We start from the raw sequence: 24,023 nt of genomic DNA, 5'->3' as shown, positions 1-24,023 counted from the left end.
GAAATGCATCTTATTTTATGCATGTAGAAATGCATCTACAATTGCATCTTATTTTATTTTTACAAAAGCATCCAATGGGATTTATTTAAAATGTCAGCTTTAAATACTTTTATTTATAAATAACTTTATTTGATTATTTGAATTCAATTTAATCAATTAAAATATTGATTGTGAGTAACTGTATTTAAACTTTTGATGTTTGCTAATTATATTACCAGTACCGTGCAGGGTTTAGTTTTTGTTTCGTTTTGTTTTTAAGACAAAGTCAAAAGTTCTAGAGGAAAAAAGTTTTTGGGGGGAAATACTGTACACTATGAAAAATAACTTTCATTTATGCTCTAGCCCCGGGAGACCAGAGGCGCCCGGGGAGGGGAGGGAAAGGCCCCTGGCCCCTGGCCCCACTGTCCCTCATCGCCTGCCCCGCTGGTTTCCAGAAGCAGGAAGCCCCCCTTCTGGAATCCACGTGATCCCTAGAAAGGACGCGCTGCGCCTGTGCTGTCTCCGCCTGACCGCCAGGTGGAGCCAGAGAAAACGGAAGTCCTCCAGAGTCGTTCATCTCCCTGATCCCGGCTGCGGCCTGCACAACCCGGAAGCCGTGGCTGGCGAAGGGGCAGTGCTTCCGGGTAGGAGCGAGGTGACCCCGGCGGCTGCGGGAACCTGCGGCTACTGCAGCCATGGGGGCGCATCTCGCCCGGCGCTATGTGACCGATCCGTCGGGGGAACCCGACCCCCAGCGGATGCCCACCTTCCCCCCCGACTACGGCTTCCCGGGGCGCAAGGAGCGCGGTGAGGCCCAGTGCGTAGGCGCGGCCGGCGGGCTCGGGGCGCGAACCCCCGAATCCCGGGGTCCCCGGGGTTGGGTTCGGGCTTCTCGTGCTGTGTCTGGGCTCAGCCCTGGTCTCGGCCCGGAAGAGTCCGGAGGACACGCGTGAGCCTGCCTGAGTGTGGAGGCATCCCAGGCAGAAGTCACGGTGTGAGCGAAAAACCCGGGGGCGAGAGTGACAGTCGGGGGCCTAATGAGGCGGTCGGAGCTGAGCTCAGTCCCGGAATCACTGGGGAGCCAGGGGAGGGCTTATCACGGAAGGAGCGTGTCCACCGTACCTCTAGCCAGATATCGCTGCTGTTTGGGGGTGTACACAAAGCGAAAGGGGGCTCATGCCGCACATGCTGTACCGCTCGTTGCTGCTTCTTTTTTTTTTAATGAGTAATGTCAAGCACATCGAGGGCCAACCTGGCCAGGTCTCGGGTCGGGCTCCGCGCATACATCAGGCAGTGACTAAAGAGAGCCCCAGCCCCGTGGGAGAGACAGCGGAGCCAGGCATTATCTCGGGCGCCGCCCCTGGGGGATATCAAGGCAGGCTCCCAGGAGTCGGTGGCTGGAGGCGAGATCTGAGAGGGATACGTAGGAATCGGCCAGATGACATACAAGGAGAGGGGAGGGTCAGTGCTTCTGACCAGATTTGCTTTGTCAAAAGGTTGTGCTGGCCGCTGGGCGGGCCACAGGCAGGGCGACCGAAGCCGGTGGTGTGCAGAGAGGTCTGGGTTCGAGAGAACCGGGGGGCGGACGCCTCCGGTGCCCCAAATCCTGAGAGTCCTGCAGCCCCGCCTGCACCTGCCGTCCATCAGTCCCCCCACCTCCTGGTCCACTGCCCATCGCCCCTCGCGTTGCCCATAATCCCACGGGCCTGTGCTCCACTGACCTGCTGAAACTCGGCTCTCCCTCCTGGCGGGAGGTGCAGCTGAGTATCGCGGGAGAGAAACCCCCAACCTCGCTGACTGGTCTCCCCTTTGCTCCCCTCGGCGGACCCTTCATGTTCCTGGTTTTCCCACCATATTCCCTGGCACTCGGGTCGCCCTTGTGCCTTCCTAGACCACTGTCCCCCACCTTCTCTGTGACTCTGGCACCTTCTCCCACCTCCCTCCCACTTCCGTCGGCTGGTGACTTTACATCCACCCGTTAAGGAGCCAGAAGCAACCAGAAGAGCTCACCTGGCCTCCCTGCGTCCCTGGGCCTTGGCCTTCTCTCCTGTTAGTCTGCACGATCTGCTCTGCTCTAGCTAAGCACCCCCCCCCCCCCCCCCCCCCCCGCTCCAGAGGAACCCTTTTGTGCCCCCTCACCTATTAGAGGGCTGCCCCAGCCGTTCTCCCCTCTCGCGGCATTGGTTTTCCCGTCAATGTGCAAACACGCTGTTGCTCCTGCCGTTTCAAAATCCCCTCCGGCGGTCTCCCCGCCACCTCACTGAAGGGGCTGCTGTCCCGCTTCCCTCCCACCCCCACGCCGCGCGTACCACTGGACCCCATTGTCAGTTGTCACTTCTCACCAACCCGCCGCGGTCGCCTCCAAGTTGATCACTACCGCTTCCTGGAAACCCCTCGTCACCCGGGCCCCCCCCACACGCCCACCCACCTCGCTGACGCTCCCTCAGGATTCTTGCCCACGTCCCTGTCTTGTGACTGTTGAGGTGCCTCGCTGCTTGGGCCTTCTGTCTCCACTCACTCCCACCCATCCCTGGGGGTGTCTGCTAGACCCCCCGTTTCACACGCCTTGTGATGCTTCCAAGTTTTCATCTCCGGCCGGGCCTGGACCCTGAACCCCGGGCTCACAGGCGCACTACCTGTGTGGCATCTCCCACTCAGCAGGTCCGAAACAGAGTTTGTGACACCCTCCCCGCCCCCACCAAGCGGGCCCCTGCCTCCAGCTCCGACGGCATGCTCAGGCTGATCCCTGGGGCATCCTGAACCTCAGGGCCTTTGCACCTGCTGTTCCACGGCTGGCAGTGCTCTTCCCCCAGGTGTGTGTGTGACTCACTCCCCCGCCTTCGGATGCCAGTCCTGAGGGACCCCTCCACATAAAGCTGTGACGCAGCCCCCAACCCCGGCCCTCCCTCCCTTGCTTTACTGTTCTCCCTACTCCAGACCATTGCCAGACATTCTGCAATGCTGTAGTTCTATCTGTGTGGTCTGTGTCTGCCTTCAAGGGCATGCGTCCCTGTCTGGCATGGTTCCTACTGTACCCCCAACGCCTGGCACATGGTAGGCGCTCTGTAAATCCTGGCTGCTGAGGGATGATGCCAGAGCCCCGGGTGCACCGTGTTGCCGTGGAAGCCAGCAGGTGGATACCCCTGCCTGGGGCTCAGATGAAGGGAGTGGGGGGACCAGGTTGGGGCTCATCCCCGGGGAGTAGCAATCGAAGCCGCCGACTGGAATGCGTAGAGGGCTCCTAGCAAGAACCACTGGAAGCCAACATTTAATGTTTGGGCAACTGCGGAGCTGGAGGGGACGTGAAGAGGGGGTGGTCCCCAGGGAGCTGTGGGGATGAGGTTCGAGAAGGAAGCACACGCGCACGGGGTCCTGGCATCTTGGGAGGCCCTGGTGAGAGCCACGTGTGAGCAGTGCTGGGGTCGGGTGTGGAAGCTGGAAGGGAGTGGGGTGCAGGGGCAGGAGGTGAGGGCCTGGGCCGGAGAGACAGGCAGAGGGAGGGAAGCCAGCCAGGGGAAGAGCGCAAGATTGCCGGGGACGCCTTTTGGTGCTGATGGGAAGGAGCCGGACCGAGAAAGATGTCGAGGGGAGGGGAAGTGGCCCCTGAGGGTGCCGGCAGGCTGGGTCCTGGGTGCCCGTGCTGCCCTGAGCCATCTCGGAGGCCGAGAAAGGAACGCAGGTCACCAGGCACGGTGGGCACAGGCTGGGGTATGTGGCCAGTTCCTAACAGCCCCACTGGGCCCCCCGAAAGAGGATTCACCCACCGGGACCCTGGAGCTAGTGTTCAGCTCTGAGTCACGAGCCTGGGCACTTCCCATGTGTTCGCTCAAGCAGCACTCACTGTGGACTCTGGGGCGGGGGACCATTACTCCATTTCTTAGCGGAGGAAGCGGAGGCCGACCCGGAGGGCAAAGCTGGGGTCCGGGTCCACCAGGCAACGCGCCCCACGCTGGGGTGCGCCCCGCAGAGGGACACGCTGGGAGAAAGTGTTTCTGAGCGTGGACCCTGCAGGGTGGGCCTGTCCAGAGAATGAGCCCGGGGTTGGGCGGGGGGGGGGGGGGGGGGGGGGGGGGGGGAAGGGGGAAGGAGACCCAGGGAAGGGAGGTGAGGATTCAGCACAGATGTCGAGGTGCCCCGGGGTGACGGGAAGAGACGGACCCTGATCCGTGGCCGCCAGCTGCACGTTGCCCGCTGGGTCTGCCTGGAATCAGGTGTGATGGTGGGGACGGGTGTCTAGCAGTGAGACCCCGACGAGCCCGCCCGCTCCTTGCAGAGATGGTGGCCACACAGCAGCAGATGAATGACGCGCAGCTGGTGCTCCAGCAGCGAGACTACTGCGCCCACTACCTCATCCGGCTGCTCAAGTGCAAGCGTGACAGCTTCCCCAACTTCCTGGCCTGCAAGCGCGAGCAGCACGACTGGGACCACTGCGAGCACCTCGAGTGAGCCCCGGCCCCCGCCCCGCGCCCCAGCCCTGGCCCCGGCCCCCGGCCCCCGGCCTGGCCTCAACCCCGCACCCCAGCCCGGCCCATGCCCCAGCCTAGCCTGGCCTCACCTTGGTGGAAGGAGGACTCTCAAGGGGCCTGCTGGGTGGACGGGTGGTCTCGAGGCCACCTGGAGGAATGGCCAGGCCAGGCTTCCTGGTGGGAGGCCCAGCTTCCGCCCCGGGGCTCGCTGTCAACCAGCCAGCACCTGCTCGGCAGACCCCAGGCTTAAAGCAGCCACACGCCGGTAGGTCTTTCCTACTCAGAGGCCTCCCAGAAAGCCGTGGGACGCCCATTCCGGGCCCTTCCACTTCCCGGGGCTTGGGAGGACCTGGCCAGGGGCCCTGACACCCGTTCACGTGCTCTGCTCGCAGCTACGTGATGCGCATGAAGGAGTTTGAGCGGGAACGGAGGCTGCTCCAGCGGAAGAAGCGGCGGGAGCAGCGGGCGGCAGACGTGGCCCAAGGCCAGGGGCCCGGCGAGGTGGCCCCCGAGGTAGCCCTGTAGCGGACCCGCCCCCACCCTGTGGACCAGTCGATAAATAAAAGCCTCCGGGCCCCTCAGCCGGAACCCTGCCTCCTCCTGTGATGTGCTGGCTCCCCAACCCCGCCCTCACCCCCCTCCCCCAAAGAAACACGCCGAGCCTGAGCCCAAGTCTGGCAGGGGCAGGCAGGTTTTATTCCAAGCGCCGGACAGTGGTGGCCCCCCCTCCTCCCCCGGAATGCTGCTGGGACAGGAAGAGCCTGGCTTGGTGGAGCCTGGGAGCCGGCGGCGGCTCAGAGCAGGAAGGGGATGATGGGCATGCGCAGAGGCGGGTAGTCCCGGAACTCCTTCAGGTAGCTGCGGTGCTTGCCCTTGGCCCAGATGGTCATCTGAGTGAAGCCCACCAGGGAGAAGAGGGCCACTGTGGGGCAGAGCGGGGGCGTCAGGGGGGCCGCAGAGCCCGGGCCGGGGCGGGGGGGGGGGGGGGGGGGGGGCGGGGGCATGGAGGGAGGAGCAGCGGGTTCACCTGGGAGACACTGTGTCATGATGGCAAAGCCAATCCAGGATCCCACCTGTGGGGAGAGGGGTCAGGGGTCAGGGTAGGCAGGACAGGGCAGTGCCGGCCGCTCCACGGAGGCCTCGCCCACCTCCCCCCAACCCTTACTATCCAAATGCCGATGCCAGAGAGGCCTCGAGTAGACAGGATGACCTGATGAAGGCGCCCCCCGTTTCCTTGTGGCTGCGAGCCTGGCCTTGCACACCTCCCAAGTCCCAGAAAGGCCAGCTTTTCCGTCTCCAGATGCTACAAACTGCCAAGGCAGCTGGTGAGCCAGGGACCCCTGTCAGGGGCCCGTCCTTCCGTGTGGGACCCCAGCCCCAGGAGGGAGAGGGGAGGAGAGCGGGGCAGAGCCGCACCTCGTACGTGTAGTTGGGGCAGGACACCAGCAGGAAGAGCCAGGTGAAGGGGTTCTTGGTGGGGTATGGGATCTTCCTGGTCTTGGACCCTGCAGGGCAGGACAGGAGGGGCAAGTGAGACCCCCTCACCCGGCCCACCCGGCCCGACCCCCACCCCCTCACCTGGGGCAGGCCCCTCACCAGCTGGCCGCAGGTCCCGCAGGGCCATGTGGATGGAAAAGTTGCCAAGCTGGCAGATCTGTCAGAGCAGCAGGGTCAGCGGGGAGCCCCCAGACTCCCCACCCCAGACCCCTCCTCCCCAGCCTGCTTACCACGAAGATGGCGAGGGCCAGTTTCACCTGCTGAGCTCCATAGGCTGAAGAGGAAGCAGAGGGGTGGCCTGTGAGGGGAGAACCCAGGGGGGTGGGGAGGGGCAGGGTCCAAGGCCACTTACTGGGGGGTGTGTAGAGAGGGTGGTTAATGTAATAGGCCATCCATGCGGCGAAGCCCCAGTAGTAGGTGCAGTTCTGAAAGGGAGCGGGGCTGCGGTGAGTCGGGCCGGCAGTGGGTGGGGCCAGGGACGGGCGGGGTCTGGGCACAGGGGTCCAGGTGGGTGGGGCCGGGAGGCGGCCAGGGTCTGGCTGGACACACCCCGGGGCGCTCACCTTGAAGATGTTGCGCAGGGGCATGGTGCCGTGGGAGAAGCGGTGCACGAAGAGCGTCTCCAGCAGACGCTTGATGTAGTGGAATGAGTGGCAGATGCAGGCAAGGCTGGGGGGGGGGGGGGGGGGGGGGGGAGGGGCGGGGGCAGGCTCAGCTGGGGCAGGTCCAGCAGGCCTCCCCCCCGCCCCCCACCGCCCCTCCCCCTGGCCCCACTCACTGCACCACCGTGTGCCGGCTGGACGTGAAGTCATACTTGTGGCCGTAGATGAAGGGCACCCGGAAGTAGAAGAGCAGGTAGATGAAAAGGGGCCCTGCGTACTCGGTCAGGAAGACCTGGGGGTACGGGGAGCGGGTGAGTCACCCCAGTGTGGCTGCTGGGAAAGGAGGCCACGGACAGGGCTGCGGCTCACCGTCACCCAGCTGATCTGGGCCCCCAGGTCCCGGAAGTAGAGTGTGGCCGTGGTGCCCACAGGCAGCTTCTGCAGGACGTCCTCATCCTTCAGGGACTTGCCCTCTGCAGAGAGACCAGGCCGGGGCTCAGAGCTGCCCAGGACTTCGCCCACTGCCACCCAGGAGCCTAGGGCGGCCGAGCAGACAGCTATACTCACTGGGGTCCAGGCGGAGGGACTGGCGAGCAGGGTACCACTGTGGATCTGCGGGGAGAGCAGGGCATCACAGCGCACAGCATGGTGGAGCCCAGGGACCCCACGCCTCCTCCAGCCCCAGGACAAGGCCTCTGAGGCCCGTGCTAGGACCCAGCCGGGAACAACCCAGGCAGGAGAGGGATGTTATCCTTCCGAAGGCCCGGCAACGACATTCCTGCTGAAGGCCACGCAGGGACATCTGCCCCAGGCAAGCCAAGAGAAGCCTGGGCCACACTGGGGGCATCTCTGCAGGACCTGGGAGGACAGGTGTACAGGACAGGGTCCCACCCAGAGGCCCCTGCCCAGAGGTCACAGGGGTGGCACAGCTGGGCCCTGGACTTACGGGTCTTGGTGAAGAGGTTCTTGATCTCGGCAATGGTGGCATGGGGCTCCACCTGGGGGAAGCAGAGGCCGCAAAGAAGTCGGGGGTAGGGGAGCCTGGTCAGGGCCCCCTCCTGGTGAGGGGGGTCGGACAGGGGGCCTGGGCCCCTGCTATGGGAGGGGGAAGGCCGGAGTTCAGGCCCCCCTACCTACATGGCTGAACGGCACAGCAACGGCGCCCCCGGAGCGGAGACGGTATGAGCCTGGGAAGCTGGGCCTGCTTCCCTGCCTGTGCTCACCCCCACACAGCTGCCCGCAGAGTGCCGGCCCTCGGTCAGGGCCAGAACTCACTGGGGCGGGAGCCCCTTCCCCCCTGCCTGGCATCTGCAGGGGGCAGCTCTCAGAACCCCCACCTTCTTCCCAGGCCCCAAAGCCCTGCAGGGTCCACAGAGGTTGCCTCACCTCCTCCCACCAGGGGGCCGGATCCTGGCCACACCCAAGGGCCAGCGCTGCCCACCCCACCCCACGCCGGCAGGGGCAGGCCCGGGGACAGTACCCCTCATCCGCCCAAGGAGTAGGTGGGGTGTCAGGACACAGGTTGGGGGGATGCAAGGAGTCCGCCTCCTCAGAACCAGGAGCCCCAGGAAGTAACGGGCCCAGACTCCGTGTCCTTGGCCCAGGGCCGCCGACGCCACGGTCGTACCTTGTCCAGGAAGCACAGCTTCTCTCGCGTCTTCGCGTCCAGAATCTCCACCTCGAAAAAGAGGACGGCCTTTTTAGGTTTTTTGGTCTTGGCGGGGGCGATTCGGGGGAGGCCGTTGAGGCCGAGGCCGAGGCCGGGGCCCGGGCCCGGGCCGGCCTCCCGGGCCACCATGCCCATGTTCAGGTCCATGCTGCCCTGCTCTGCCCGCTGCGGCCAGCGGCCCCGGCTGCCGGCCGTCAGCCCCCACCTCGGACCTCCCCAGGCGGAGCGGCTCTGGGCCGGGCGGGCGCGATCAAATTCTGCCGCGGTGCTGGAGAGGAGCCCGCGCCTGCCCTGGCACCGCCACCTTCTGTGCAGATGTAACCCGAGTGCCCCACAGCCACGGCCCAGCTAAATATAAAACTGCCCCAGACCGAGCCCCCCAGGAGCCATGCCACAGACCTCCTGGGGGCGACCCCTGGGGGCTGGGTCCCCCAAAACTGAGGCTTTTGAGTGGACACAGCGCCTGGACAGCACTGGGGGCAGGGAGACCCTCGGAGGCAGGCAGGGAGGCACCTCCCGCCTGGCCCGTTGCAGGGCGGGGCCGGCCTCGGGAGGAGGGCGAGAGAGGCCGAGGGCGGCCCCAGCCTCGGCCGGCTCAGGCCCGCAGGGCTCACGGGGCTTAGAGAAATCCCAGCTATTTTGAGAATCCCAGAGACAGATCATCCACTTCCCCTTCTGAGCTGTAAGAGACACTGCGGATTATTTTCCTTGTGCATTTGTGTTCCCAGGGAGGTGACAGATTCCTAAGTTATTGGTGCAGAGAGCCTCTCTCTAAGTGTGGAAAGGGTCAGGAAACGGAGAAGTTTCCAGCCAGCATCCCCAGCCTGGATGGATGAGGCCCCGGCCCCGGCCCCGGCCTCCCTGACCTCCCTTCTCCACTCATTTCTCACTAGGTCCACCCGGGCCTGTCCAAGGCCACCTCTGGGGCAGTCTTCCCACCACGTCAGCCCAACACAGTGCCCTTGCCTAGGCCCTGAGCCCACAAAGCCCAAAGCCTGGCCACCCCCCAACCCCACCCTTCTCCCAGAGCCGCCCCCAGACAGTGGCAGAGCAGTGGGCAGAGTTGGGAGGGAGAGAGCCCCCCCGGGGGGTGGGGGTGGGGGTCTGGCCCACCCATCCCAAGCAGGTCAGAGAAGGCGCCGCCGGGAGGGGCCGTGAGCATGTGAACCGCTGAAGCTGCAGGGAGGCCCAGCAGTGGCCAGTGGATCCCCAAAGGCCCAGGTGCTCCCACGGGGGGCTTGGCACAGATGCTACTGACGTGGGTCGTGGCAAGAAGGCCTAGGTCTGACCTCAGGTCAGCCGCTAGCAAAGCAGGCGCTGAGAATCCTTCCCGCCCCTGGCGGACCTCGGTCAGAGGCAGTGTGGAGAAAGGAGCCGGTCAAGAAACCCCAGGGCAGGGCCCCAGCCAGGGCTCTCTGAGGGCAAGGCCGGCCACCCACAGCCCGGCAGATGGTCCACCGCAACCAGCACCCCCTAGAGGGAAAGGGATCCCCTCACACATCCCCCAACAACACGGCAGATGTGGGGACTGAGTCTGGCCATGCCACGAGGTCGCCCGTGACCAGCCCCTCACTTCTCTCTGAGCCTCGTCCAGGAGGCAGGTAGGAAGGCGTGGGCCTCAAGGGGTTATAAGGGGTCATGAGACAATGTGAGTGGAGCACAGCATGGGGCCTGACAGGAAGTGCCCCAAAACCTGGGGCCACGAGGCTGGGCGTGAGGAGGCCCGGTGGGAAGGGCACAGGCCTGGGTGCAGATCCTGGCGGCCTGCAGGCCCGTTTGCCCACGTATGCTACGCCCGCCCCACATCAGGGACACGAGAGGGCCCAACACCCAGAAGCCCCGGCCCATGCTGCCTGTTGGTGCTGCACTGGAGTGAGCCTGCTGGGGACTGCCAGCCGTGTGGCCTTGGGGGACAGCCTACCGAGCCCCTCTGAGCCACGGGCCAAACAGAAGGGGCCAGAAAAGAAGCTGGTCATACCGCCCAGGGTGTCTGGTCCCACCCAGAGGACTTGTGGGAGAGGGAAGGGGCACACTTGGAACGTGCCAGAAAGGGCTAGAATAGCAGGGCCGTGGGCAGGCATAGGGCCTGCCCTGTGGCTGCAGGTATATTAATAGTTCCTGGGTCCCAGCAGGGCGGTGCCCACATGCCTTCAGAGCCCGTGTGGGGCAGGAGGGCAGCACCAGGCCCACTGGGAGAGGAGGCCTCCAAGTTCCTGCTGAGCCACTCAATAGCTTAAAATATAAGCAGCCCCTCTCCCTGCCGGCCAGCTGCTGGGGGAGGGCTGAAATCCTACCCCTCTCCCCCAGCCTGGGCACCAGACCAGGGTCCGGGGAGAGTCGGGGGCCCCGACTGGCTGCCGGAGAGGAAGCCGGGTGGCAGGAGGGGTGGCCGGGCAAGGGGCACACTCCCAGCGGCCGCGCCGGGGTCAGTCCCAAGCTGGAGGACGGGAGCCCGCGCCCTCACAGAGGTAAGCCTGGCCCTCCGGGCAGCACCCTGGGGCCCAGCCCACTGGGGTGGGGGTTGCCTCAGCTCAGGGCTGCTGCGGCTGGATCTGGGGCTGGGTCGGTCATTTCCCACTTCTCACCCCCTCATCCCAGGACCCAGCAGCTTTCATGCTGAGAGAGGTCTCAGAGGCCCTGAGGAGTGAGGAGAATGTAGGACCCAGGACCTCTCCGTACGATTTTATAATTACTGCAAACTGAAAAGTGAAATAAAAGTTTATGCTAGGTGGCAGAAAAAAAGAAAGAAAGAAAGTTATGCTAAGTAAAAGAGGCCAGACACAAAGACTCACCATATTATGTAAAGTGTTCAGAATCAGCAAACCCAAAGAGCCAGAAAGACTGGGTTGCCAGGGGGCTGCGGAGGGGGGATGGGGAATGTTGCCTGATGGAAACCTGGTATCTTTTAGGGGTGACGGCAACATTCTAAAACTAAAACGAGGTGGTGGCTGCAGTGGACAGACAACACTGTGACTCTACCAAATGCCGCTGCACTATTCATTTTTAATGGTTCATTTTATGCGAACTGCGCTTCAATAAATTATTTTTAAGGGGGGGCAGGATGCGCTAAGAAGCAGGCCCCAATTACCCATCAAAAGAAAAGGCCCCAGGGCAGGGAGCAGCAAGGGTACCCCACCCCCATCCACCTCCCAACACTGAGGGCCTAAACAGAGGGGACATGGTCATATGCTTCCCATTCTTCAGTCCCTCAGCTTACCCACTCACTGCACCCCTCCCTACCCCGCTGCGACCCCAGCCCCTGCTCTGTGCTGAGCATACCTCCCATGCCCTCTCCTTCTCCCTCCCTCTCTCTCTCTCTCTCTGTGTCTCTGTGTTGCCTGCCCAGGCCTGATGCCAGCCTAGGGTGGGGACCCAGGGTAGGCCTACGCCAGGTCAGACGGTGTAGGCAGCTGCCAAGCACAGCCCTTAGGCAGGGTTCCTGAGCACAGAAGGGTAGGCAGCAGGCCCAGGCCCCATCCCTGGGGAGAAGACAGGCCTGGGGAAGGGAGGAGAGGTCAGCCCTCCTAAGGCTGCTGGAGGCAGGTGAAAGGCTGGGAGGGGGGTCACTGGCCGGAGGTCCCAGCCGCTGACCATAGCTAGGGGGTGTGGCACAGCAGGCTCCGGCACAATGGATACAGAGGACAAGGACGGGGCGGACACCCTGGCCTGGGACACGGGAGCACGGCTCTGCGATGACAGTTCCACTAGCCCGGGAGGAATTCTCACCCAGGCGCCTGAGATTCCAGGATCCGGCCAACAGCAACTCGTGGCACCACGAGGTCAGGGCATGGGGGTTGGGGGAGGGGGCAGGACCAAGGATGGGGCCACAGCCCACCCTGAAAGAGGGGCGGGGGTCAGGCTGCAGCCTTCCCCAGCTTGGAGGGGAACACCCAAGGCCACTGCTGAGCAGCAGGGCCCACGGCCTTCATGGTCTTCATGGAAACAAAGAAGCTGCTGATCAAGGTAGTCACAGTGGAAACGGGTGCTGTTTTCTGAGCACCGTTCTGAGCTAGTGTCGGTGCCCAGAGCAAGGCTCCAGGGGTGAACCCCACCTAGTAGATGAGAAACACCAGAGCTGTGGGAAAGCGGAGCAGTTACGCATCTGTAGGAGAGGCTCAGGGCCTTTGCACATGCTGTTCCCGCTGCCTAGACCACTCTCCCCCAGACCCCTCAGGGCTCCTCCCTTCACCTCCACGGGCCTTCAGACAAATGCTCGGTGAGGTCCTTCCTGACTTAAAATAGCAACTCCCAGATACCAGCTCCCAAGGACAAGGACTGCCCCGTTCTTGACCATTTCCCAGCACACAGACCTCCCCAACAAGGAGCTGTGCTCCGTAAGCACCTGCATGAGGCAGCTGGGCTTGCCTAAGGCCCCACCACTGGCCTCTGAGCCCAGGCCTTTCCCTTCACCACACCCCAGGGGGCCCTGCCCACCTCGCCCAACCCCAGGGTGGCGGCAGGGTGGAAGCTGCTGCCTGGAGTTCTCCGTACCCTGGGCCAGGGACCTAGTGCCAGGGAAGCCTCTGTGAGGCCCCCACACATGCCCGCCAGGCTCCTGTGACCCTGTGGGGCCCAGCATCCTGGCAGCCAGACCCTCCTCCCAGGCTCGGGGGCACCACTCACTGGGGGAAAGGGCCAGTGACCAAGCCAGCTCCCAACTCCAGGGAAAGCTCGTTGACTTCCTGCACCAGCAAAAGCCCAACACAGAAGAGGGGCTCCATGCTGACCGGCTCTATGGAGCCTGGGCCCTCAGAGGCACTACCACAGGCCCCGTGGTCCCCACACAAGGAGGGCTCAAGGGCCTCCTCGGCTGTGTGCACATTACCTAGGCTCTAAGGTCAAGAAGACTCACCTACTTCCTGGCTGTGTGGCCCTGGACAAGTTACTCAACCTCTCTGAGCCTCCATTTTCTCATCTATAATGTGGGCTGCCCCCACCTGCCATCTCGCAGAATTACTGTAAGATTTACAGAGATAATGACACCCAAAAACAGGAGATAAACACACCCAGCCTGCAAGAGATCCTGCATGGAGTTAACTATCATCAGACCAACACTGGCAAAACAGTACTGGCAGTACAGCCAGGCCCTTTCTCCCCAAATCCTGGCCATGAAGACACCAAGGTCAGGGAGGTGATGTGGTGACGCTCCATCCAGCCGGTGACAATGCGCCCGAACCCTAACAATAGCAAGACACGTGTGGGCGGGAGGGGCGGGGCTGCGGCGAAGTCCCTACTACGGTTCGCTGCCAGGCTGCGGCGGCTGCCCTGCGCTCCACTGCCCCCTTGTGGCCGTGGACTCCACTCCCAACTGCGGGAGGACGAAGACCCCTGTCAGGCAGAAAACGCCAGTGCAGGACCAAGAGCGAGTACTGGCTCGGGCTCCGCCACTTACCAGCCAAGAGGCCTCGGGAGCCACTGCCCCACGTTCCCTCTTTCGGCCCCTCGCCCGCTCCCGCCTCCCCTCCTCCCCCATCTCAGGCACTGCAGTGAACAAGACCCATCCCAGCCTTCACAGGACCGCACCCCACCCTGTGCGTGCTGTGGGGGAGGGGGGCGGGGGCGAGGCGGGGGACAACAGCGACCCGTCTGTCACCAAGCGTCGTGGAGAAAAACAGAACTGGGCAGGGGAGTCCGGGGTGGGGAGGAAGGCCATTTGCGGGAGGGGGGGGAGGGAGCCCCTCCGGGGGGGGGGGGGGGGGCATCCGGGCAAAGGCCAGTGAGACGCCAGGCAACAAGCGTGCACACGAGGCAGAGGGAAGGCCGAGTACAAGGGCCCTGTGGCTGGATGCGCTCAGCGGCTCTGAGGAGCAGAAGGCCCAGGTGGCCAGCACAGAGCAGGCAGACGGCACAGGTGAGGGCTCTGGCTCTTACCCCGAGGGAAGTGGGCAGGTTCCCCTGGGAACTGGGAGACCAGGGCAACGATGGGGACAGAGCAGGGAAGTGGCCACGGAGGAGTGGAAAGTGGTGGCATTCTGGACAGACGAAGGGCAGGACCACGGGATCTGCTGATGATGGTCTGGGGGGCCCAGGGGGTCCGACCTGAGCCCCAGGAGGAAGGAGCGCCAGAAAAAAGGCGGCAGGAGGAGTAGGCGCCACCTGAGCCCAGGTGTGAAGAGCCACGCTTGCATCTGCTGCACCTGCAGGAGCGGCACCCAGGCGGGCGCGGCACACAGGGGCCCGGGCACCAGCGCCCACAAGGCCTGCAAGCCGGGGGCCCGGGCCCCTCTCGAGCCTCAGTGTCCCCCCAACCTTATAAACACCGCCGGGCCCAGTGCTCTCCAGGCCCCTCCCATCCGCCAACAAGACTCCGTGGCCTCGCGGCGGAGTCCACATCCCAGGGCCCCTTGGGACAAGGGGTAGGCACAGGCCTGAGGGTCGGCCCGGATTCCAGGTCACCCTCACCAGCTCCCGATGATGCCCCTGGAACCTCTGTGCATCCTCAGGCGGACCCGCCCAATGGGCACGCGTGGAAAACAGCAGGCCTGGAGCTGCGGCGGCTTCCCGGGCCCCTCTCCTCGTCCTCCCCTTTCACCTGCCCGGCAGCCGAGAGGACAGGAGCTCTTGGCTCCACTTCTCAGATAAGGAAGCCGTGTTCCAAAGGGTGAGGGACGCTCCCGGGTCACACAGCAAACACCTGAGCCCAGACGCACGCTCGTGTGTGCTGAGAAAGGCCAGCACCCCCACCCCCCGCCCCGCCCACACAGGCCTCTGGGGCCGCACCCCCAGCCTGCGGAGGCCCCGCGCAGAGACGGCACAAGCAGCACGCCCAGCCTCCGGCCGGCTCTCTGAGACCCCACGTGGGTCTGCCGGCCAGGAAAGGGCCCCGCAACTAGGCCACCTTGTGAGGGACGTGTGCGCCCTGGTGGTGACGTCTTCTCCTGGGCCTGGGGCATGAGAGGCCCGCTGTGGGTGCAAGCCCTGCTCAGGGCAACCTGGGACTCCAAAGATGCAAAGACCTTGACAGGTCCTTCCGCCGGCTGGCCCAGGCCCTCGCGGCCCCCACGGGCCCCCGCTCGGGGCATTAAGAGCTGCCGCACCCAGAGGAGGGAGGCCCGGCCGCGAGCGGCACAGCACCCGGCCGGCTCACCCGCTTCACAGATGCAGAGGCTCGGGCACGTTCGCCTGGACTCGGCGACTCAGCACTTGCAGCTCCCTTTCCCTTCCACTTTCCAGAAATATCGAAGTCACACTGCTCGCGCCAGGGTGGCTGAAAAGACCTTGGGCTCAGCTGCCAGGAGGCCAGCACAGGCCGCACCTGCTCCGCCAGAAATACCTCCTTCCCCAGTGGCCTCAGCTCGTGACCCCATTTCTCTGAGGTGCCCAGCGCACTTGCACCAGCCTCCCCGACGTGCCACCCCGGGGGCAGAACGTCACCAAGGCTGGCAAGGGCGGGGAGACGCTGACCACCCACTCCCAGGCCCTCAACCAGCCAGTTCCCACCTCCTGCCCCCGCTGGCCAGACAACAAGAGTCAGGGTCTGAATGCCAATGTCCCTGGGCTCTGGGATGGGGGCCAGGAGACGCTGGAGAGCCCCATACACCCCAGCGGCGTCCTGGAGAACATTCTTTAGGTGCTCAGGTGACCCCGGGTTGGTGGCAGCAACCACACAGAGCACAACCTGAAGGGGACACCGAACCAACACAGCGGGGACTCTGGGTCTCGGGCCCGTTGACCAGCTGCCCACTGGCACCCGCAGCCCCCGCACCTCCCTGGGCGGGCACAGGCTGCACCTTCCGGGACTCCAGAGGGCGCTGTCCCACCCAGAGCAGGGCTGCCCCTGGGGCCTGTGCCACTGGGAAGCGCCTCCCCAAGAAACATCTGTCGGATGCTTACCTCGTGCCAAGGGCCGTGCTGAGACCTTCGCCTGCCTAACTCACCTAGCCTCACCAGGGCCCGTAAGCTAAGGACTGTGACCCCAGTTATGCAGCTCAGAAACGAGGGGGCCCTCGCCCAGGGCACACAGCCAGGAAGTGCCTCGGCCAGCGCCAACGCACCCGCCTGGGCCCACAGCCCCCGCCACACCACCACCACCGCTCCGAAGAGCGGGGTTAGATGCCAACGGGGGAAGAAAGGTGGGAGGGGCCCCGGGATCTGATCATCTGCACGGCACCCCCTTCCCTCCCGATGCTCCAACTCCAGCACACTCGTCTTGGAAGGTCCAGACTCCGCAGAACAGGTCACTACCAGGGAGCCCAGGGACTGAGCCCGCTCCTCGCAGGCCTCAGGCTCCCGTGGCCCCAGCACACTCAGGGTCCCAAGGGAGAAAGACCCGTCACCTCCTGACACCACACAGAGGTGTCCAGGCAGGCTCAGCGGCTGTCTTAACGCTTCCTGCACGGTTTCCTGTCAGGCCCCAGGGGGAGGGGTGGAAGGAGTCCCCACGGCAGTGCCACAGCAGAGGCCAGAGTCAGCCCAGCCTCCCAGCCTGAGCCTCGGCGTCTCCCTCTGGTCGATGGGAACGTTTGAAAGAAGACCTAACAGACAGGGTTCTCGTGGCACACGTGGCAGAAGTCCCACCCGTGGTCCCGAACCCTGCCTGCTCATGTGACTCCGCTGAAGAGCCCTGGACTGGGCAGCCTAGGTGGGGGACCGGGGTCTCTGAAGGGGGAGCCGGCGCCCACAGCTTCGAAAGCTCCCAGGTGACAGATGGGAACAGCCACCTCGACCCAGGCTGCCTCTGGAAGCCCAAAACCCCTCCCAGTGGGGCCTCAACCATTCCCTGCAGGTGCAACCCACCCCTTCCTCGCCCTGCCCCCTGCAGGGTGTGAGTCCTGAGTACCCAGCCACCACCAGCTCACACTGATCCTGCTAGATTGGCACTGTTACCCCATTTTACAGACAAGGAGGCTGAGGCTGAGGAACACAAGTCACCAGCCCAACAGCACCCGGCTACGAGCTCCAGTGGCGAGACCCCATCTACATTTGCTCCTTAGAACTGAATGCTCTTCCTCCAGGGCTGTCCCCGGCCCCAGACCCTTGGGGGACGGCCCAGATCTGCACCCCGGCACCCCCTGGCCAGATCAAGGGTAGTGACCGTGTCTGGTCTCTGCATCTCTGAGCAGGAAGGTGCCATCAGGCCAAGAAGCTGGAAGAGGCAGGAGACACTGAGCCCTGCAAACACAGGCTGATGGGAGCAGCAGGAGGAGCCCATCCAGGATGACCCCCCACCTGCATCCAGCACATCTGGCCCGGTGCGGCAGGCAGGTTAGTTCACCCCAGAAACTTCCGGAATCGCCCGCTCTGGGACCCCCATGGCCAGCTTCATACACAGCAACAGCTAACACCTTCCACATGCTCACAAGGTGCCAGACACAGAGGCACATTCTCAACACAAATTACCTTTTACTATTAATCCCCTTTTACAGATGAGGAAACTGAGGCTCATTCGTTCACCACATAAATACTGATTGAACATCTAACTGCTACATGTCAGGCACTGTTAAAGGCTCTGGGAATTCAGCTGTGGAAAGAGAGACAGAAATCTTTGCCCATGTGCAGCTGACATTTTAGCAGGGGGAGGACAAAGACCATCAAATAAAGTTGCACATAACATTAGAAGATGTCATGTGCCATAGGAAAAGCAGAGCAGGGAAAGGGGACAGGGAGTGGAAGGTGAAGAGGGGGTGTGCAGTTTTATACAAACTGGTCAAGAAAGGCCTCCTGAGGAGACCTTGGGACGAGCCCTGAATGCAGTGGAGGAAAGAGCTGTTGAGAAATCTGGGGAAAGCATCCAGGCAGAGAAATGGCCTGTGCAAAGGCCCTGAGGTTCAGCATTCTTGGTGTGTTCAAGCAACAGTGCAGAGGACTGTGTGGCTGGAGAGAGTGAGCAAGAAGGGGGCTGGGGGGAGGTAACAGGTTGTGCAGGGTCTCACCCTCCAGATGAAGACTTTGGCTTCTATTCCCCCCCCCTTTTTTTTTTAATGTTTATTTTTGAGAGAGAGAAAGACAGAGTGTGAGCAGGGGAGGGGCAGGGAGAGAGGGAGACACAGAATCCGAAGCAGGCTCCAGGCTCCGAGCTGTCGGCACAGAGCCCGACGCGGGGCTCAAACACTGACCGTGACATGGTGACCTGAGCTGAAGTCGGACGCTCAACTGACGGAGCCACCCAGGCGCCCCTGGCTTCTATTCCAAGTGAGGTGAGAGCCCTGGAGGATTCTGGGCAGAGCAGGGACATGACCTGACAAGTTCCTAAAGGATCCATCTGGACTACAGGGGAGTAAGGGTGGAAGCAGGGAGCCGAGTAAGGAGCTACGGGAATAATTCTGCCAGGATAAAAGATGTCTTAGAGCAAAGGGTCGGCCAACCACGGCCCAGAGGCCAATTCTGGTCCACCGCCTGTTTCTGTACGAACTAAAATCGTCCTTCTACTTTTAAATGGTTGGGAAAAAAATCAGAAGCCTATTGCGCAGCACAAGGACGTGACGTGAAATTCAAACCTCAGGATCCACAAAGCCGTATCACAGGAACAAGGCCATGGCTCACTGATTGTTAATGTATCATCTACGGCTGCTTTGTTTGTTTTTTTTTACAACTATCGAGTTGAGAAGATGTCACAGGAGCAGGAGACGTGAGAGAACGAGCAGAGCCAGAGCCTCGGGGCTGGGTGATGAGAAGGCTGGAAGTGCCGTTAACCGGAGGGGGGACACGCAGTTTGAGGGCAGTCTGGAGCTCGGGTCGGGACATTATTAAGTCTGAAATGCCCATTAAACGGCCCCACGGAGAGCTCCAGCTCACTGAGAGACCACACAAGGTGGGGGGGCCGGGGGCGACGTGGAACCTTCACAAGCCTGTTCTGCTGACTGAGAAGTTCCCGTTCATTCTCTCGGGAAGTGCTTACCGAGCCCCTCGACGTGCTGGGCCTTTGCCAGGGGCTGGGCTTGATGAATAGAGAGACCTATGTGTGACAGTAGTGTGCTGGGCAGTGTTCCCAGTGCTGGGACAGAATGGTGAGCACAGCCGAGAGAGGCCACGCTCCTCGACCGGTCCTGTTCACACTCAAGGGGAACGTGGGCAAAGCACCTATCACGTAACATGAGGTTGGGACATACCAGGTGCTGTGAAGAGAGCCTGGCAGGGGACCCAGAGCACCAGAGGAAGTGGTCAGGGAAAGCCACTCTAAGGAAGTATTATCTGAGCCATAGCCAGAAAGAAGCCGAAGGGAGGACCGGCCTGAGGCTCCCTGTGGGAAGTGCAAAGGCCCTGAGGCAGCAGTGAGTTCGGCAGTGCCCTGGAACATCCAGCGGGAACAGAATGGACTTGAGCAGCTGAGGAGGCTGGAGTGCACGGAGGCCCAGTCCAGCACTTTGGGAAGTCACTGGAGTGCCACCACCTGCTTTGGTTTTGAGAAAGAGCCCTCCCGCTGCCACTGCTGGGAGCAGCATGGAAGCAGACACAGCAGTGAGTCTCAGAAACAACCCAGGCCAGAGACCTCAGTGGGGCTTGGACTAGGGCAGAGGTGACAAGTGGTAAAAAAGACACTCTAGTTCCTGGATCCTGAGACACCACTGATTGAGACCAAGCTGCCAATTTGGGGGGGGGGGGGGGGTCAGGGAGTGGAGAACTTTCTATTTAAACATGACATGTTTATATATCAATCATAAGACACAGCCCAACTTAAGGTGAAAACTGCATTCTGGGATAGAAGGAGAACACGAACAAGGTAAGAGGATTTCAGCAGAGGAGGGCAGGGCTTCCGGAAGGTTTAACAGGCCTCCCTGCATCTTTAAAGGGAGAGGTGAATTAAGAGGTGGCTCTCGCCATTGACAGAGGGGTCCAGGAAGATGCCCTTGGCTGTCTTCTCACCTGCAGCATTACCTGTGAGCAGCACCCTGAGCCCCGCAGGCCTCTCTGGCTCCGCTCAGCCCCTCTGGTGGACAGCAAAACGAAGCGAGGGAAAAGGAACCGAGAGTTTTATATGCACGTGCTTCCCCGTGCCTTCTCTCCCCGTGATGCACGTTCCCAGGCCCAGCCGGGGAGGCTGGCAATGAGTTTACTCCCATGTGGCGTCCACGACACCCCAGGTGAGCCGGAATGTGGCAGAAGATGCAGCTCCCAGGCCCACTCCTCAGACCGCGCCTGGAGGGGCCTGGCAGGGAACATTCTTAGGGTCTGGTGATCGTGGCTTAGCACTACCCACGGGATCCCCACCTCATCCGCACATGAAAACTCAGAGTTCAGGTAACTTTGGGGTCAAAAAGTGGGGGGGAGGGGGAGGGCCAAACTCCAAAGTGCCGAAAGATGAGCCGTGACCAGCTTCATGACGGAAAGGCAGGAGCTCAGGGTCAGGACCGCCAGCCCCGAGGGGCAGCCGTGTACCCCACAACCATGTGAGGGTCCTTCCTCCTCATCCGATTGCAGTGTCTCTGGGGGTGGGGGGCATCAGCGATGCGGCTAACTGCCTGAGCGTGCCCGGTGCCTTGCTCTGCAAGCCAGTGTCTCTAACAGACGTGCACATGATCACCTGTTCCACCAGGGGCCAGGGCTTACAGCGAGCGAGGAGCTCAAACACACAAACTATCAGAAGGTGCTAAGTGCTGTGCAGAGAACTAAAACCGGAGAGGCGACGGGTGGCAAGTGTGGCCTGAGTGGATCAGGGTGGGGGGAACCTCTCAAGAGAAGGTGACATTCATGCTGAGCCCTGAATGACGGGATTCCCAGATAGGAAGGGCAAAGCCATCTCTCCTGAAACACTGGTATTTAGCACAGGGGTTGCATGACTCAACCCAGCCCTGGGGTGGATGGTGGATGGTGGATGGATCCCCATCCCCAGCCAGGAGAGTCTGTTACACTTTATTCTCTGGTGGAAATAATAGTCCACAACATACTGTTTCGGACTACACGTATCTCCCCAAGAATTCTGATACTCCCCTCACTCCCCGCAAAGAGTATGTTTCCCTAACCCTCCCTCCTCCCACTGACCCACCCTTCTCCTGAGTCAGACTCTTGAGGGGTCCTGGGGAACAGCTTCCCCCCACAAGAGTGGAGGCTCCAGGTCTGTGACCTGCCTCCTGATGTTCCAGGATGCCCCAGTGCCAGTGCGAAACCGCCCTCCCCCAAACTCAGCCGGCCCCCCCTCACCCTGAGGACAGGCACTGTTCCCACGGGCCCCACCACAAAATTGGCATGGCCCCGGCCAGTGCTCCCTGGTCCCTTTAAAAAGGAAAAACAGAGTTCAGAAGGACCCGGACAATGGCACAAACCCTGCAGTCTATGGGGCCAACTGAATGGCCTGGGGACTCTGCTTACATAAGAGCCTGGTTCGAGCAGGGACAGGGCCAGGGCTGTGCCAGCCTGCCAGTCACCGTGACCTACTGAGAGGCTCTTTATCCCTCAGAGAGCTGGGAAAGGCTCGTGGCCCATCTCTAACTAACCACGAGACTGGCGGGGCGGTGGCGGTCGGGGGAGCGGGGGGAGCCCCAAACACCATCCACACCCGCCAGTCAGCAATAAGGAACAACTACTCTGCCCATTTATGCAACAAACAGCAGAACGCGAGGACCCCTCCCCTCCCCCCAGGACTTAAAAAATAAACCACCCTCTTAAAGTTGACCTTTTAGGCAAAATCAACAGAGAAGGGACTTAATCACCCTCAGGATAAAGTCCACAGGTCTCTGGCCACTCGGCCTCATCACTCGACATGGGCCATCCACAAAGTCAGGCCTCCCGGCCTCTGCACATGCTGTCCCCTCCCCTTCCCTGAAAACCTTCCCCTTGGTTTTCCCCTTGGCTCAGTGAAAAGACCTGGAGGGCAGAGGCTGTGGTTAGTCCGTCTTCCTGGAGAGTGACAGGCACAGAGAAATGCACTGGGGCGAATGAACGAATGAATAAATGGCAGAAGGAAACAGATAAGTGGAGGCCCACGACAGGAGACCGCTCAGACCAGGACAACCCGCAAGCATCCCGTGCGGCCGGGGACAGGCCCAGGCGCAGAGCTGGCAGCTCGTGGTGAGGCCGAAGCATGGGGAGGAGAGGATGATGCGGAACAGGCTGGCTGGCCGTGGCGGCGCTGGACCCGGGGCTCGCGGACAACGGGCCGTAAGAAGCCAGCTTCCCTGGGTCACAATCAGTAAGGACTGACTCGGCCCAACACAGGAGATGCAGTTCTCAGCCAGGTCCCTGCAGCAGCCCCACACTCGCCCCTCTGCGTCCCGGGAGCCTGACCACCAGGAGAAGACGCATTCGTGCATCTCGTCAGCCAGTAAGGAGGCGCCGGCCAGGCGCCGGGGAAGCTGCAGGGACAAGACACAGAGTCCCTCCCTGCTGTCACCAAGCTCACAGTCTGACCGTGAAGAACCCAAGTGAAAATGCAACCACGGCCCAAGGTGGGCCCGATGGACGGGAGCAGGGTGCCAGGGGGTGGGGCGGGGGTCATCCTCCAGGTAAGATGGTCCAGGAAGGCCTCTCTCTGCAGGACGTGGAAGCTGAGCTCTCAGTAAGTAGCGGCCGGGGAAACACAGAGGAAGAGCCTTCTGGCTGAGGAAACAGGCAGATGCTCAGGGCTGGAATGGGGCTGCGGGAGTTTGAGGAGACGAAAGACAGAAGTGTAGAGGGTGAGGAAGGCAGGGGACAGAGGACGATGAGGAGCCCGAGAGACGGTTCTGAGGCCCAGGTGCTAAGATCCTCCCATTTACACGGGAGAAGCCCCTGCAGCCGCTGCAGGGTGCGGAACATGCCAGAAGCTGCCCGGCTTCCGAGGGAGCAGGTTCGACGGCCATCAGATGGGCAGACCCACCCGAAGCACCCACTTCCTGGGACGGCTCTCTGTCCCAGTAAGTCCGAAAAGTGGGTCCTGACTGTGCTTCCACTTGGCCCAGGGAAAGAGGTCGTCCCCAAATGTGACCTCCACCGTGTGTGACAGTGTATCAAGACTGACCACCGGCTGCTTCCTCCATCTTCTGGGCATACCATTTAGCATGAACCCATCTCCAGCAGCTTCCGTGAAGGAGGCCTCCGTGGCCCGGTTCACTGGCAAGTCGTAAGGCTTTCAAGAGAGGCCACGTGCAGAAAGCATTTCCGAGAGCTGACCGATGCGGCTCTCCCGATCCGTCCAATGATTTGTCCTGAACCACCTAACGCTCTGTACCCCGACTGCGGGCCAAGAAGTGTGCTGGGCACGTCACACTCCCCAGCGGCCCTCCGAGACAGGTGTCCTTACCCTGGATTCATGGGAGAGAAAACCGAAGCTCAAGCAGGGAGAACTGTCTGTCCCAAGGGCAGAGCCGGTGGCCTCCAAAGACATCCCCCCTCAACGCACAACCACCCGGGGCCCACCCACAGTGAAGCCCCCCCGTGGCCCACCAGAATCCTGGCATTGCCACTCCCTGAGGGACTAAGGGCCCGTCGCTTCACTCCTCTGTGCCCCAGTTTCCCCATCTGTCAGAGAGAAGAACGGTCCCTACCCCATGGGTTCGTTACCAGGATTAAATAGTTATCAGCTAAAAGCGCTCAGAGTGAGTACCAAGCTGGCAGAGGCGTTCTGAGGAGGAGGATTCCCTGGCTGTCCCCAGGTATTAAAACATCCTCTGCTGCCACCGGCAGTATCAGCAAGAGGGTGCTAAGACCTAGGCTGAACTAGGCCACCCAGCCCAAGGTCTGGCCAAAATCTGTCGGTGAAAGCGCACGGACTGCCAACCAAACTCAAGGGCTGAGTCCCTTCCTAGCACAGTCCCCACTCAGGGCTGTCTGTCCACTCGCCACTTACCTCTCCTCAAGAACCGGTTATTCAAGAGGCTCTGCGAGGCTCCGAGGGAGCTCCCGGGTCGCACCCAGGCTCACCTAGGCCCACCCCGCCCACCACTCCGATCCTCCCAC

General features: G+C 62.2%; 2 protein-coding genes across 2 annotated transcripts in view; one reads left to right on the top strand and one right to left on the bottom strand.

Annotated features, from left to right (window-relative positions):
• The first annotated feature begins 615 nt into the window (after positions 1 to 615).
• NDUFB7 (NADH:ubiquinone oxidoreductase subunit B7) lies at positions 616 to 5,033 on the top strand. The gene is made up of 3 exons (XM_049640036.1): positions 616 to 786; positions 4,253 to 4,421; positions 4,838 to 5,033. The coding sequence occupies exons 1-3, from the start codon at positions 675 to 677 to the stop codon at positions 4,968 to 4,970; spliced, it is 414 nt and encodes a 137-aa protein (XP_049495993.1). The 5' UTR covers positions 616 to 674; the 3' UTR covers positions 4,971 to 5,033.
• An 85-nt stretch (positions 5,034 to 5,118) lies between these two features.
• The window catches only part of TECR (trans-2,3-enoyl-CoA reductase), a 24,086-nt gene continuing 5,181 nt past the window's right edge, over positions 5,119 to 24,023 (bottom strand). The window contains exons 2-13 of the mRNA XM_049640031.1: positions 8,172 to 8,222; positions 7,491 to 7,542; positions 7,112 to 7,156; positions 6,914 to 7,017; positions 6,721 to 6,836; positions 6,506 to 6,611; positions 6,295 to 6,367; positions 6,173 to 6,216; positions 6,042 to 6,099; positions 5,862 to 5,950; positions 5,473 to 5,518; positions 5,119 to 5,367 (exon numbers count right to left, since the gene is read on the bottom strand). Of these exons, the coding sequence (XP_049495988.1) occupies positions 5,240 to 5,367; positions 5,473 to 5,518; positions 5,862 to 5,950; positions 6,042 to 6,099; positions 6,173 to 6,216; positions 6,295 to 6,367; positions 6,506 to 6,611; positions 6,721 to 6,836; positions 6,914 to 7,017; positions 7,112 to 7,156; positions 7,491 to 7,542; positions 8,172 to 8,222 (912 nt within the window). The 3' untranslated portion in view covers positions 5,119 to 5,239. The remainder of the gene's footprint in view (positions 5,368 to 5,472; positions 5,519 to 5,861; positions 5,951 to 6,041; positions 6,100 to 6,172; positions 6,217 to 6,294; positions 6,368 to 6,505; positions 6,612 to 6,720; positions 6,837 to 6,913; positions 7,018 to 7,111; positions 7,157 to 7,490; positions 7,543 to 8,171; positions 8,223 to 24,023) is intronic.

The sequence above is a fragment of the Panthera uncia genome, chromosome A2, assembly GCF_023721935.1.
Source record: "Panthera uncia isolate 11264 chromosome A2, Puncia_PCG_1.0, whole genome shotgun sequence".
Lineage (NCBI taxonomy): Eukaryota > Metazoa > Chordata > Mammalia > Carnivora > Felidae > Panthera > Panthera uncia.
Note: the sequence above shows the minus strand (reverse complement) of the source record. Positions and strands in the feature narration are given on the sequence as shown.

What these genes read in the sequence shown, in the direction of transcription:
- NDUFB7 (XM_049640036.1), top strand. Translation starts at nt 675, where the DNA reads ATGGGGGCGCATCTCGCCCGGCGCTATGTGACCGATCCGTCGGGGGAA. An exon ending in CCCGGGGCGCAAGGAGCGCG is followed by an intron (nt 787 to 4,252) that starts GTGAGGCCCAGT and finishes CGCTCCTTGCAG; the next exon opens with AGATGGTGGCCACACAGCAG. An exon ending in GACCACTGCGAGCACCTCGA is followed by an intron (nt 4,422 to 4,837) that starts GTGAGCCCCGGC and finishes CTCTGCTCGCAG; the next exon opens with CTACGTGATGCGCATGAAGG.